Source organism: Drosophila mojavensis, unplaced genomic scaffold, assembly GCF_018153725.1.
Source record: "Drosophila mojavensis isolate 15081-1352.22 unplaced genomic scaffold, ASM1815372v1 contig_136, whole genome shotgun sequence".
NCBI lineage: Eukaryota > Metazoa > Arthropoda > Insecta > Diptera > Drosophilidae > Drosophila > Drosophila mojavensis.
This window is the reverse complement of record NW_025318667.1, coordinates 25,963,481-25,979,856: the sequence shown is the minus strand read 5'-3', so window position 1 is coordinate 25,979,856 and position 16,376 is coordinate 25,963,481. Positions and strand designations below refer to the sequence as shown.

The following is a 16,376-nucleotide window of genomic DNA, read 5'->3' as shown; positions in this document are numbered from 1 at the left end:
TAGCCCAAGTTTCAATCATCGATATCTCACGTTATGTTCGGTGTTGGGACTTTTGTTGTGTAGAATATTTCATATATCACTTTGGACAATTTGGTCTTAACAGTATATTCTATAATCTCTGTCTATTTATTCACGATTGGGTATTCGAGTGCTAGAAGAGCTACATATAATTTGTAATATATGTATTGTGTAATTTCCCTCTTTTGTATAGATTCCAATCGAAAGGTCTATTTGATATACCCAGATGTTTTGCTGAGAATGAGCAATTTATATTAACTGATATCCAAAGTAAAGAGTTATGTTCCTCCCATAGTATTTATGGCATCGATAAAAATCGATTTCTATATGTGACAGTGAAAATATTCGATTTTGGTATGAAGATTCTACTTTCATTTATAACGAATATTTTACTATCAATTGGATTGCTATCACGAAATATCGTATATCCAATATTATAGGTACATTAGATAGGCATCGGGAGATGTCCCATATCCATATCAGTTTGTATTATCTTGGTCGACTTACCTCGCCTAGTTGATTGCGTGCAAAGCACTGGACGACGCCGGCATGGCGCTTCTGGACATGATGGATGAGCAGGCGTCCGTGCTCGATGAGGGTTTCGTTGTCGTTGCTGGCATCCTCGCCGTTGATCAGCCAATAGATGTCCGGCTCGGGATGCCCGGTGGCCGCGCACTCGAGCGCCAGGGAATCGCCCTCATTGGTCAGAGTCGGATCGGGGCCGCGCAGGATGCGCGGTCGCTCGAGCACGCTGAGCTTGATCATGTGCACGAGCACGGGCGCAATGCCGTTGTCCAGGCGACAGACATAGGAGCCCTGGTCCTCAGGCCGGATGTCCGTGATCTGCAGTCCGTAGGCGAGCACACGACTCCGGTTGTGGTAGATGTTGGGCACATTCGGACTGCTCCAGACGGCGCCGGGCCGCGGCGATCCGACACCCGGGCATTCCAGGACAACTGTTTCGCCGGGCCGAGCGGCCACCTGCGTGGCCGGCTGCTGGAGCAGGAAGTACGGCGGAGTGCGATCCGTATAGTCGACGCGCAAGTCGATCACCTGCGGCAGCCGCAGCTCCACGCCGGTGATGGCATTCGTCGCCGCGCAGGTGTAGTTGCCCGCATCCTTGGCACTGACCGAGTTGAGGACCAGCGCGCCGGCGGCGCCTGGCAGCAGCTCCGTCTGCGGCAGCTTCTCGCCGTTCCGGTAGAAGCTCCAAATGGCCGGCGGACTGGAGCTGACCGAGCCGCAGCGCAGCAGCACACAGTTCTTGGGCGCCACGCTCCAGCGCACCGCATGCCGGCCCACGCTCGGATTGTCGATGGAGATGGAGACGAGCGTGAGGCGGGCGGGCGTCGAGGCGATCGCACCGGGCCCATACCAGGCGACGCACTGGTAGTCGCCCAGCGTCTGGGCGTTCACATAGATGCGCAGCTTCCAGGTGCGCTCCTCGTTGCTGCTGGTCACATTGTAGCCGGCAGCCGGTCGCAGGTAGCGGTACGGCTCGCTGCTGCTCGGCCGGAAGCGCCACTCCAAGCGATCCGGCTGCAGGTTCAGCTCACACTCAAACACCACCTCGTCCCCCTTGGGCGCGATCGCCGACTCGGGTGCCCGTTCGATGTAGACGCCGAGCATGTTGCTCGAGTTGCTGTTGCTGTTGCTGCAGCTACAACTGGCTATGAGGTAGCTGAGCACCGCCAGCAGCCGCGGCACAGAGGTGATCCGTCGACACATCTCTGCTCCACAAGGAGAGAGAGAGAGGAAGGGAGGGTGGGTGAAAGGGAGAGATTGGGAGAATCTGAAAGAAATGAGAGTTGATTTACTACAATTACATATAAATATATATAGATATAGATATACATATGTATATATGGAAGATTATATATCAAGATAATCAAGCTGAAAGTTCAAAATTAATGGGATATATGCAAGAATCAATATTTGTTGACACTGGCCACGCCCCAGTGGAGCAGCATATAGCTTGGTCATCCAAACTGTGACAGATGGGCTCTACTCTGATATTATATACAATATAATATTATAATAAATTTGCTATCTATCAATATACAGAGTACTATCTTGCCAAGTGGCAAGTTCTATAGCGAAGAGTAATATATACATACCTATATTTGAGGTATCTATAGGATTACATATCCATTAATATGATTTGTCTGAATACCTTTAAAATAACTTGTTAGACTAGAACTACAGCAGTATCCGGTTATAACGACGCCTCAAAGGACCGTCGTCATACCCGGAAGACGCTATAACTGTATATGTTTGTTCATATGAGGACGCTATAAGAGGAGACGTTATAGTCGGACTCTACTGTATTACATAGTATATGTATACATACCTATACACTTGTATCCTAAATATACAGATACTATGGACAGTGCTGACAAAGCCAAAGCCAGTGTAAAAACGCCATACATACATACATAACTCCATACAGATACATATATGTAGAAAGATTATCCGTGTTTTCTTGTAGTTTAATTTATAGAGATGGCCAATTTTGTGATTTATTACCCGGCTCTGTGTGGCCCACAAATTATATGTATATTGGATCAGAAACCAGGTTTTTACAGAATACTAATGGTATTTGGTTGGTAGATGGAAGAGTTAGTAATATTTCTGTCTATTGTCGATAGAAAGCATGAATAGCATCTATATAGAACTATATTTAAAGTTATTGTTTGTGTCTTTGGTCTTAAATTAGTATATTGTACAAGTGTAGACTCAAATAGAAGCACAGGAAATTACATGAAATATTTTCAAGAATCACTCATTAAGCAAGCTAAGTCTGTCTCCCTGAAGAGTCTAAATACTAATTCAGTTTAACTCTCTAGAAAGTTTCTCATCAATTTTCTGTTCAAATTGAAAATATTTTCCAATATTCCTTCAATAGAATTGAGACTAGAGCTTAGATTAGATTAGAGTGGGTCATTGAAATGCTGTGAGTTTGACTCAAACTATTTCTCTAAGATATGATCAATGAAATGCTAAGAATATTAAAACAATTTTCTTGTTATGAAAATATTTTTTATAATATATGATATATTATAATATGGAGATATGTATGGAAATATTTCAATTTCAATTTCAATTTCAATTTATTTCAGACTTTGTTATAACTACATGATTTTGTGAATGGTATTTTACAATATTTTCAGAGTTTAGGAAATATATTACATTAGTAAGCAAATAGAATACTAATTGCGATATTATAAATATTATATTCGTATACTAATATATACGAGTATTATAAAATTTAAGAAATTGCGAGTATTCGCAAAATTTACTTATGTCAAATATATATTTAAAATATTTTTGAAAGTTTCTCCCGCAGAAATCCTTTTAGAAACTTCCCTAATTGAGCTACCAAAAACAGCACAGAAATTATGGACACTTTTTCTTTTTTGGTTTTTTGGTTTTGCTGTGCAGGCAAAAGTAGGCGTTAAATTGTGTGAGGAATGTGGAGATGTCTTGAACGCAACTGTACCAGCAGTGAAGGAGCTGCGAGGCAGTGACAGTGACAGTGGGGCAGTGGCAAGGAACATGGGGGGCAAGGGGCAGGGACTGAGATTGCTGTCCTGCGGTAAGCGAATGGGGCGTGACAACGGAAGCACAGTCGCTCGCAATATGCCATTTAAACTGGAGCCGAGGCCAGACGGTTGCCTGGCTGCCTGGCTGGCCGCATGTTGCATGCAGCATGTGGCCAGTCCTTGTGGCATCAGGGCATCAGCTTCTTAATGGCGTGTCATTATTATGAGCAGGCTGCAGGTGCTGTGTGGCTGTTGTTGTTGTTGTTGTTGCTGCTGCTGCTGCTGCTGTTGCTCTGGCTGTGCTGCGGCTGTGGCAAGTGGCCTGCGGAACGGGTTCGTGCAGCATTTGCTCTGCGACAGTTTGCGCCTCTCGATTCGAAAAACTAAGTAAAAAGAAGAAGCAAAAAGCAACAGGCAAAAACAAAACAAAAATGCTACACAAAAGCGCGCGCGGAATTCCAAGAAAACGGCCGCCCGGTCTGCCCAGTTCCTCACCTGTCCCGCCCCCGTCACTGCCTGCCACTCTCCCTGCTGCCCCTTATCTCTCTCTCTCTCTCTCTCTCTCTTGCAGTCTGTTTGACGCACATAAATCGCTCTGCGGCTCCCATTTGAAAGTCATTATGGGGCAGGCAGGCTGGCCAGGCCGAGCCAGGCGCGTGCAGCTGCCACAGCCAAGGCAGCGCTGCCCGCTGCCAGCTGCGACGGCGACGGCGACGGCGACGGCGACTGCGCTGCCAACCACTTGTTAGCGCAAGGAGCTGGCCCCAAACCGGACTGCCTACACGGACGGGCGCCCAGCCCAGGTGGAGCTGGCTCGATCCTCGCGAACGCTGATTTAAAACCATCTGACAACAAAAGTAAAGCGCGAAATTGACGCAGCTTATGCTCTGGCTGCCTCAGCTGCCTCAGCTGCCTCTGCCGCCCCTGCTGCCAGCTCTGTCTGCTCTGTCTCCTCGGCTGCTTCTTCTTCTTCTTCTTGCAGCTTGTTGCGTGTGTTGAAAATTAATGCGCATTCCAAGCAACAACAGCAACGACTAGTCAAAGCCAGAGCAAGAACTGAGGAAATGAATGGCGCGTCGCAAGAATGTTGCACACACACACACACGCATACACTTATGAGATAGAGGGGGAATAGTGCCTGCAGCTACTAGCCCCAAATAGCAATCAAAATAAATGCTGAAAGCTGTAAAAGACTACAAAAATATACGCAGAATAGTTCAAATGGCCTACGTTTAATTGGGCAACATGTTGCTGCAACATGTGTCTAAGGGAATATGAATAATGAACATGAAAAGGAATTTGAATACTATTATGAATATCCATATGAATATGAATATAAATACGAATATGTATACGAAAATTAATGCAAATATGAATATGAGATTATGAATATGAATATGAATATGAGTATAGAATATGATAATAAATATGAAGACGAATACGCATATGAATATGGCATACGAATATGGATACGAAAATTATTACAAATATGAAAATGAATATGAATATAAGTATGAATCTGAGTATGAATATGAATATGAATATGAATATGAATATGAATATGAATATGAATATGAATATGAATATGAATATGAATATGAATATGAATATGAATATGAATATGAATATGAATATGAATATGAATATGAATATGAATATGAATATGAATATGAATATGAATATGAATATAAATATGAATATGAATATGAATATGAATATGAATATGAATATGAATATGAATCTGAGTATGAATATGAATATGAATATGAATATGAATATGAATATGAATGTGAATATGAATATGAATATGAATATGAATATGAATATGAATATGAAAATGAAAATGAAAATGAAAATGAAAACGAAAATGAATTTAAATATTAATATAAATACAAATATGATCATTAGTATGAATGGTGCTATGAACCTAATTATAAATAAGAGTATAAAATTAAACAAAAATATGAATATGATTGTGAATAAGCTGCGAATAAGAATATAAATATGACAAAGAGAGTCACTTGGAATAAATATTAGTGTAGGTGTGTAAATAAATATGAATTTGAATGCTATCATAAATATTTGAATATGAATAAAAATACTATTATGAATATAGACCTGAATATATACATACATAAATGAATTTGGGTAGAAATATGAATTTAATTGAAAATACGAATTTGAAAATGATTTCAGGTTAGAGCATGAACAAACTACGCCTTCGCCCATGAATGTGAATGTATTAATAATACTTCGATATGAATATGAATAAAATATTCTTGAAATTGAAACTTCAAAATGAATGGGTATATCAATGTGAATTCATATTCCTATACATATGTATGTACATATATATTTGAATATATTTGACATTCTATTCAATCTGGCTCTTCTTCTTCAATCTGGCTTATTGAATAAACATGAAATGGCTTTGGCTCTGGCTCTGGCTCACTAATCAATCGAATAATCTAGCAATCAAACAGCCATAAAGCCGAACACGTTTACAGTGGTTGCCAAAGCGTTATCAACATGTTGCTGGCGCTTATGTATGTTGTCAATGCACAATTAGTTGATATGATTGTTGTTGTTGCTGTTGTTGTTGTTGTTGTTGCATGCTAATTCGATTAGTCACACCTCGAAAAGGCCTCATAAAAATAGAAAAACAAAACAAAACAACAAAATTCAAACTAGAACAATAAGAAAACTTAGGACAAGTTTTGTCGTTGTTGTTGTTGTTGCTGTTGTTGCATGTTGAAATAGAGAGAAGACATTCGAGCTAGACAATAACAGTTATTAATCAAATGAAATGCCAAATTAAATAGCATAAATTAACAGTTCAAATACACATGTTCACTAACAACAACAACAACCAGCAACAACCAGCAGCAACAACAACAACAACTTTGGTGAATGGCAAACGTTGTCTGCGGCTTCTTCAAATGTTTGCGCTTGTCCAGAAATTAGCATAAAACTGTTAGAAATTAGTAAAGTAGGCGCAGAGCCACACTGCAACTGGCTACGCCGCCATGCGGCGGGGGTGGGAGGCGTGGCTGGGGCGGTAGGCAAGTGAATAAGTATGTTGCATGGGCAATGAGAGGGGAGGAACTCAGCGTGAAGTGAAGAGCAAGTTGAGTGAACAGCAAAACTACAGAAGCTGAGCAGAGTTAGAAGCTGCATGCATATGCCGACTATGAGATACCCTGTAGATTAAATTACTTGCATAATCATATTGATATTTACAATAATATTTTGTTCTATAATTTTAGCTGTGTTGCAATTTTTGTTGTACTCGCTTCAGTCTTATTTTCTACAGGGTATGCGTTAGTCGCGCACTTGGCTGTGACTCGCGTTGAGCGCGCATTTCAAAGCGAGGCGTTAAGCAGAGACCACAACAACAACAACAGTTAGTTAAATGTTGTCCGTTGTTGCTGTTGTTGTTGTTGTTGTTGCCGGCTGGCCATTAAGTCGCGGCAGCAGCAGTTAACAGCTTGTAAAACACTAACACCTGCTACAAGCTGTTGCCTGTTTGTTACACAAAGTTCAATAAAACCTGAGAGCAACAACTATTGCCATGGCTATGGCAGAAAAAGAACAGCAACAGCAACAACAACAACGGCAAAAGGAGCAATAGAAAAATCACGAATCGAACAGCAACAACCACAGCGAGATAAGAGCACAGAGATGAAGCCTATACAAACAAAGCTAAAACAAAAACAAACACAAAGCGAAAAAGCAACAACAACAACAAACACACACACACACATACAGCTATGGCAGAAAAATAACTAAAACAACAACAACAAATTCTTGTGGAATGAAACCGGTTTGGTTTTTTTGGCCGAGCAGCTGGAAGCTGGAACATGGAAGCTGGAAGACAAAGCTCAGGCCAAAGAAGACCGGAACCAGGCAAAGGCAATATCTGGCAAAGGCAGGGGCGCAGCGCGGGCAGCAGCTGGCCCAAAGCGGAGCAGAAACAGAGCAAGAAACGAGTCGAGTAGCGCCAGCCGCTCGCATGTAAACGAGTTGCAAATCTGCATTCCAGGCAACAGGCGACAGGCAACAGGATTTGCGGCATGTGGCATGCGGCATGCGGCATGTGACAGCCTACATAGTGTGGGCACAGCACAGCAGCAACAGCGTCTGCCGTCTAATTTGAGCGCCCCACCTGTAGAATGCCGCAGCAGCACTCGAATCGAAGCCAATCCACTAAACGAACCCGAACCCGACCCACCGCCCTGCCACCCGCCAACCGCCACCCGCCTCCTGTCAGCCACTCCTGCTGCGTGCGTGGGCAGCACGCAGCAATTGTTTGTTGCGGCGCTTTTATTTAGTTCTTTTCTTTTTTTTTTTGGGCGCGCCACAGCGCAGGCGTGGGCGCCACAAATTGTGGCAGGCTTCATGTTTATTATTCAATTGCGAATTTACCTGATTTCAGCTTGGCTTTGCTCTCTGCTCTGTGCTCTGTGCTTTGCGTTTGCCTTTTGATTTGCGGCCCTTTGTCCTCCACGAAAGTTCGCTCAGTGAACGATTTGCTGTCTCTTTCGCACAGTTCAGCGCTCGCCTGCTCGCACCTGCTAAGAGCGCATCTTTGGCTGCAATGGAAGTAATTGGAAAAAAAATCAAATTTAGATATGTAGATAGGGCAGAGGATGCGTGTATGTGTGTGTAGCTGACAGTGTTGCCACCTTGCATCATTTTTGAAAAACAACAAGTTGACACTTGAAATGTGTTTCAAAATAATTGAGGCCTAAAGTGCCACAAAGAAAATGAATAAATGGAATGAAATGTAACTCGGCGACAGGCCAAGGCAACAAGTGAGAAGGCCCAGAAATAGAATAAGAAAAGCAAAGCAGAGACTGGGAGAGAGAAAGAGAGAAATATGTACAGAGAAAGAAATCAGTTAATAGAGAACAGAGACAGTTAGAGAGACAGACCAAAACAAAGAGAGAGAGAAAGAGAGTGAGAAAGAGAGAGAGAGCGAGAGATAGAGAGATAGAAATAAAGTGTGATGAGAGAGAGAGAGAGAGGGAGAGGGAGAAAGAAAGAGAGATAGAGAGATATATAGAACGAGACTGACAAGTAGATAGACAGCTAGAGAACAGACGTAGATAGAGAGACACAAAGAGACAAGATAGAAAGGTAAAGAGAGCGAGAGAGAAAGGGAGGCAGAGAGAGGTTAAGACAGAGAGAGAGAGAGAGAGAGAGAGAGAGAGAGAGGTGTGAGAGAGAGAGAGAGAGAGAGATAGGGAGAGAGAGAGAGAGAGAGAGTAATAAGATCTAGGCACAGAGTTCAACCATCTCAACTACGAGGGTGGTCTCAAAAAATATCGTGCAAACTATTTCAGATAATAAATACAGTCTCATATGAATATATGTATATAGTATATACATATACATATATAAATAAGTTATATTCTTTTCGCCATGTAATGACAAACTATAAAAAAGCGAAAGAGGTGAGAAAAAAAGAGCATTGGTCAGTACATTAGGGTCATTCAATGTGAATAGTTCAAAATTAATTGGTGAAAATATGCAATCTAGTTAACCAAATTTATAAACTACTTAATGATTGAACAATTGATTTGAACTTAATTTAAGGCAAGCTAAATAAGATTTCATAAGATTTGTCAACCGACTTTTAGACTTCAATTCAAATAAAATTTTCAAAAATAGAAAATCAAACAAGTTAATAATGAAAAAATACTAAAACAAACATATAAAATACAAATAAAAAATGGTGATAAAATGTTATTTACTTATTTGCGCATTAATCGAAATACTACAAATAAGAGCGTAAAGCCCACGAAAATCCCCCAAATATTTATGCTGCATAAATCAGAGGTGGAAAAATGCGCTGGAGCGCGCTGAGTGCCCCTAATGTGTGTGGATCTATGCTGAAGTCCCTTTTAGTGTTCGCTTGTCCATTTAAAAAGACATTAAATTGTGAACACGACTCGAGCTAACATTGCAGCACAGCCACGCCTCCCCCTCCCCAGCCCTGGTGCCACCCACCTGCGCCCCTCTACAGTGGAAACATGTCATAAATAACTCGAAATCATTTCGGGTTGACGGACGCAAAAGAAAAATGTGCCAAAAAATCCATAAATAATAATGAGCAGCGAAAGTGCGTGTGACACAGAAGGAGAGTGAAACAGAAAGAGAGAGAGAGAGAGAGTGAGAGAGAGACAGATGATGTTAAGTCTCTCCTTCCGCCTCTCTGTCTCATTGTGCATTAAAATTTGCTTTTAATTAATTTATGTTTTGTGATCTACCGCTTGCCACACCTCCCGCTTCTTCCATCAGCACCACACCCCCTCCCCCTGCCGCCCGCCCGTCGCTGACCCCACCGTCCTCATTTCCGTCTACGCAGCCTCTGCAGTTGTTGGTCCATAATTTTCAAAAATATTTTGAAATGTCGCCAAGTCGAACAGCGCGTGAAAAAAATACAACAAAATGTAAAAAAAAAAAAACAACAACATTTTTTGGGAAATAAAAAACAACAACATTTGTTGTACAAACTGCAACAACAACAATAAAAATGAAAATAAAATACAAGAGAAACGACGCGACATCTATGTGTATGTGTGTGTGTGTGTGTGAGAGTCTGTTTATTTCATTTTTCATAAATATTTTACAATTCTCAACGAAACCACAAAAATGCGTTGTGAAAAAGTGAGGTTAGGCGAATCGGTTCGGCTTTTGCGCAAACCGGTTCGAAATTTGCACTCAACGTGTTGAGGAACCGACATTTTTCGTTCCGGTTCGCGAACAGATTTATAATAGCAAATTCAAATTTGCAGCGAATTAGCTTGGCAACAGCAATATATTGCTAAGCCAAATAATACTTGCTGCAAAGTGAACCGGTTCAAGAGCGGAACAAAAATTCATATATTCTTTTAACTTTGACTATAAAAGGCATTCTAACAAAATGTTGCAACATTGCGCTAATTGTTGCCAAACCAAATGTTGCCAACTGCCGCTGTTGCTGCTGTTGCCTGACATGTTGCTGACCAAATATGCTGATGACCATGACGATGATGATGACGATGACTCATTCCAGTCGCGACACGTTTTTGGTTCACTAGCTGTGCCATTTATTGGAAATAGCTGCATTAACAACAACAACAACAACAGTAGCAGCCTATATGATAGCGCAGCTTTTGTTGTATTTGTTGCCGTTGTGTGGGGGCGTGTGAAGCATGCGAGGCGTTTGCTGCCGTTGCTGCTGTCACTTTGTAGCTGCTGCGGCGGCTGTTGTTGCTGCTGCTGCTGCCATTTGCCTTTGTCATAATTAATGTGCATCTCATGCAATTTGCTGCTGCAGCTCGCTTTGCTGCCAGCTGTTATTATTAGCAACAGCAACAACAACAGCAACGTTGCCCTGCGGCTTGAACATTTGAGCTAATTTGTTTCTGCTGCTGCTGCTGCTGCTCGCATTCCACGGGTGAAAGCACCAGGTTCCAGCCCCATTCCATTCACATCCATGACATTCACATGGACACGCGCCCCGTTGGCAGTTGCAGCTGGTTCTCTAGCAACATGCAAAAAATAATATAGCTACATATCGACAACAACAACAACAACAGCGACAAGCGCTCGCAGCATGCTCCAAAATTTATGCGTTGCTGTTTGAGCTGCAGTCACCACTTTGTGTTTTTTTATTTTTTTTGTTTTTTGTTTTTCGCATAAGGTGAGCTCGCCTGCCGCTACTTCCAGTTTCCAGAGTGAGGCTCGTTTTATTTTCGCTCTCACTCTCTTGCTCGCTCTCTCCTGTGCGCGTGCTCTCACTGTCTTCGCTGCATTCTTTTCGTTTATGCCGTTGCGTTTTTGTCCATTTTTGGTGTTCAGCCTGCGCGCGCGCGCTCTCTTGCTCTCTCCGCCTCTTCTGCTTCTTGTGCTGCGCCATCGGTTTATTTGCATGGCTCCTTATGCATTTTTCAAATGCTTCACTTTTGGTGAGACGCTCTCGTTAAGTGCTGCCGGCAGCGGCGCGGGCAGCACAACTGTAAGCCCACCATGTTTAGTGATTGCTATCGTTGACATTGTTGTTGCTGTTGCCGTTGCTGTTGTTTGCCTTTTCATTGCAATTTATTTGATTTTCATTGCATTAAATTTCTGTTGTCTCTCGTTATATGTGTTGCCGTCTTTTGTTTTTGGATTGTGCGCGCCTTTGTTTTTGGTGCGTCGCCATCTTTGATTTCGATCTTGGAATTTCAATTTGCATTCATTTTCTGGTTGTTATTATTGTTGTTGTTGTCGTTGTTGTTGCTACGCTTTGTGTGTGCTCGCGCGCTGTCTCACTGTCTATTCTTTCGCTGCTCTCTCTCTCTCCATCTGTCCCGCTCGCACCTAACGAGCTACTTTTGGAGCAATTCATCATAAAAAGCATTCATCAGCCCCCCAACACCCTGCAGCTGCGTTCATTAAGATCTTTTTTTGTGGCTATTTCCGTTGCTTTCCAATTTAGATTTGGTTTTTTTTCTTGGTTTCTTTAAGGGGCGGGGCGGTGCTTGTGTCACCTTTACCTGCCTCAGCTGCCTTTGCGCCCGCTGGCGCTCGTTTCATGCCGGCAAACAGTTGCAAACGGCTCATGTGGGCGCCCTAATGGGCCACCTAATGAGCGGTAATCTGCCCCTGCCTCTGTCGCTGGCTCCTCTGCCGTTGCTGTCTTTCTCTCTCTCTCTCTTTCTCTCGCTCTGGCTCTGCCCACGCTGGACAGTCGGCAAATTGTGCAAATTAATTTGAAATTCATCAACAAAGACAAACAGGAAATGCAACACAGACACTCTTTAACTCTCTTTCTCGCTCTCTCTTGCAATGCCTATCTGTTTCTCCTTTCCGCCCCCTTTCCGTGATCGCTGGCGGTGTCTCACCTGACGCCCCTGTCTCTACCTTTGCTTCGGCTTCATGTGGGCCAAACATATAAAAATAAAAAGGCAATAGCAACAGCAGAAGCAGCAGCAGCAATTGCCGCACACCTTGGCTGCTACTGCTACTTGCGCCACGCCTACCGCCTCCACACACACTCTGCTCCCCCTCTCTCTCCCTCACTCTGGTCTGGCTGTCACCTCATATGCCTCATGCATATGCCTCATGCCACCGCTGTTAGTTCTCATATTTTTGTTGCTGCCAGTTGGCAAACGGCCATCAGACGCCAACAACAACAACAACAACAACAACGAGATGATGCCACCGGGTGGCATCGAATTGGCCCACATTCAGGTATATATATGTTCATATGCATACCCTAGTCACAGTCAAGAGATATGATAGATATCCTATAAGACCGAACTGACAAGAAGAGACACTCCAAGCATACTAAAGCTTAATTAATATACTAATCAAATAACGTTTGTATTTATAGTGATTATTATATCTCATAATACACATATTCCACCAATACCTATACTATAGTTAACCTATCTCAAAGTCTATATATTAACTTGCTTGATTAGTTTATATATTAGATAAGCCATAGTGACTCAAGATGCACATATATATAGAAAACCATGTCTATAAGGACAGATGCTGCTCTATCTAATTACTGACAGTTTTCTTATATGAATAGATTCTTCTTAATCTATATATCTATATCTAATAATTTTTATTTGTATAACATCTATCATCTTTAACTATATATCTACAACTATCTTTATCTTTATAACAAATAGAGGTATATATGAATAGATGCTGCTTTTTCACATTTCTGAACACCATCAATTTCATTCCTAGATACATCATCTTTGATCTAATCTTTAATAAGCTTCTACCTGGAATGCCAAAGTCTTTAGATGATGCTGCATTATCTTATCTTATCTGTGCAAAGTACTATTGTATCTGTCAATATAGCTGTATTTGATTTACGAAGAGATATTGTTATAACTTTGATGAATATCTGCATATGAAACTGTTATATATGACATATATTATATGTACATATATGAAGATCTCTTATTCATAATATGAATGAGAAGTCTGATCGTTTTATGGACTTCAAGCTTAAAGTCGGCTAAATAGGTGAAGACAACTTGAAGGCAGTTCTTAAATATTTTTTGCTGTTTTTTTAATGATATTTCATTTGTAAATTTAATTTGGCGAAGGTTTGCAAAGGGTTGCCTAAGGTGTTTAATTTCTCTTCTTACTCAGCTTTCGCTCTTCTTCTTTTGGCCTCACAGGGTTGCTAAATTTGCGTCAGAGTTTTTTTTTATTAAATTTTTTTTTTTTCATATATTGTATTTTAGTTTTCGTCATTTCGTTTTTTTTTTTTTTTTCTGTAATTCAAAACGCGAGCTAAGTTCTTCGGTTACCTGCGGGCAACAACAACAACAACAACAATAAGAAGAAGAAGAAGACGAGCGACTCGCACATTGTCAATTTGTTGTTGTTGTTGTTTGTTTGTTTGTTTGTTGGCTTTCCTGCTGGCTGCGTTTAATATGTTCATTAATTTTAATTATGCATAAATAGCCCAGAGACTCGACCACAGCCGACTGCCCAATACTCGTTCACCGAAGGCAAATGGCTACAAGAACTTAATGATTTGATTGATTATTATATACTCATGCACGAAACCGAAAGACATTCTCTATCGATTTGCACAGAAATAATAAATATGTGGAGGCGTGGCTAATCGGCCAATGGATCTGGATCTGAGCTTGGGCTGTGAATGAGTGCTCTGCAGTCAGTAATGCCCAACTGCAACTTGTTATATTGTATACACTATATTCCGACACATGTATATGAATTGTGTTTAGCCAAGTCTCTAGTTTAAGCCAATATGCTCGTGACACTCTTTGAGCGGGCAGCGCAAGCAGCAAACCACAGTAAAAAGTCAAATCTAAACAAGATATTAAACAAAAGCTGAGAAACAAGCGCGAGCAACAAATACACTGCCACAAAAAAAAAGCATAATACTCATGAAATATACATATGTAAGTATGTGCACAGATATGTATGCACATATGTATCCATATATGTGTGTATATTGTATACATTTTCTTAAATACATGTTTTTTATTATTTTTATGATGTGATAATAAGTAGTAAAGTTGGCTTAGCTCATTTTCGTTCTGTGTATCTGAAATTTAACAACTTAATAATAATAAAATAGTAAATAAAGCTCAATTTCAGCTTTGCCTATTCGACAATATGCAAAAATAACAAAAAGTGATATCCAAATTTGATAGATATAATAGTCAATCTTTCGGTCTCTCTCCCTCTTCTCCCTCCCTCTCAAACTCGCTCTCTATCTCTCTTTATTCACATTTATCACATGTTCCATAATGCATGACAAAATCATGGGATATGCTCGCTGGGAGTTCATTTGCGAGTAGCCTGAAATTTTCACGGAAAACTTGATACTACGGTCTAAGGCTCTGGCTACCCCTTTCCTCGGTCCCCCCCCCTCCCTCTTCACTCACTCTTCCGCATGACTCCTTGAAGCGTGCTTTCCATGGGCCAAGGGGCTGGCGGTTGTTGGTTTGCTTTGCTCTGGCCGATTTCGTTGAATTCAGTTTTTTTCTGTTTTTTTTTTTTTCTTGGCCTCACAGACTGCCAAAACGTGCCCCGATATCGGTTTACAATTTCATTAACCGAATGTGTGTGTGGGTGTGTGAGTGCGAGTGTGTAGGTAGCTCTGTGTGTGCCTGCATATAAATGCAAGCTGTCAGACTGACGGCACGCCGAAGCTCAAATGCTCTTGTGGATATGAAACTTAATAGACCGGAATACTGGAACTACTAGATTCAGCATAATAAGCTGGAGGCATAGGACAATTCTTAGTATTCGCAATGTATATAGACTTATATGTAAATATATATGATATACATGAATATGTATCTATTAGGTGAAAAAAAAATCATACATTTATTCTTGGATTGGAGGACTTTTTATGAACAAAGTATGATAGCATGATGTTTAGGCATGACGGACAGACATATATGTATACATATATACATACATCATATATATATATTTATGCGTCTTCTATTCACGTTACATATTGCATACCATAGTCAAAATACCCGCCGCTGCATGTCTGCATTTGCATGCACTTGTAAAAACTGTAAACCAAGAAGCAAAAGCCAAGACAGAAGCTAAAAAAAAAACACCGTTTTTTTCTGTTGCCAATCTGGTCAGCGCGTAAATTTTTAAAGCGAGAGCCAGAACGAGAGGAAGCATCGAGGCGAAGCGCAAAAACTGAAACTGGCGTCTGGCCAAATATAAACAAAACGTGATATAAAAATCACAAAAAAAACTCAAATTAATTATATAATTAAGCACGCGTCGTTGTGCGCCAAAAGTCGGTTGTTGTTGTTGTTGGCGTTGTTGTCATTGTTGTTCTTGCTGTTGTCACAGGCTAATAATCATAAACAATTACACGCAACAATGTCTGCATTAACGCCAACAACAACAACAAAAACAGCAACTAGATGAACCGTTGCAGCAATTAAGAGGCCAAGCATCATTTTGATTGGCCGCAACAGCTGAAACGCGGAGAGCGAAGACTGAAGAGCGAGAGAGCGGCTGAGTGGCTTTGTTCATTTGAAGAGAGCAAGTAAAGTGAAGAGTGGAGAGCGCTTAGCTTAAGCACAAGTGATTCCTTTGAAATAAGCTATGTGTGTGTGTGGCTGTGTGTGTGTGTTGGAAGGAGTATGAGCCGAAGCAAGAGTAAGAAGGAGAGCAGACGGGAATCGGCAGTCGGCAGTCGGCAATCACATAATTTATTTGCATTTGCGCGTAATGTGAACCAAAATGAAGATTTCCCGTTTCCATTACGTCTCTCTCCCTCTCGCTCTGTTTGCTTGCGCTCGCAATTCC

At 41.4% G+C, this 16,376-nt stretch overlaps 1 protein-coding gene across 3 annotated transcripts in view; it reads right to left on the bottom strand.

The window, feature by feature from the left end:
* The window catches only part of LOC6584741 (interference hedgehog), a 40,374-nt gene that overhangs the window by 8,972 nt on the left and 15,026 nt on the right, over nucleotides 1-16,376 (bottom strand). For all 3 annotated transcript variants that reach the window (XM_044007001.1, XM_044007000.1, XM_032732496.2), the window contains exons 3-4: nucleotides 7,986-8,152; nucleotides 526-1,810 (exon numbers count right to left, since the gene is read on the bottom strand). In XM_044007001.1, coding sequence (XP_043862936.1) covers nucleotides 526-1,746 — 1,221 coding nt within the window. In that variant the 5' untranslated portion in view covers nucleotides 1,747-1,810; nucleotides 7,986-8,152. The remainder of the gene's footprint in view (nucleotides 1-525; nucleotides 1,811-7,985; nucleotides 8,153-16,376) is intronic.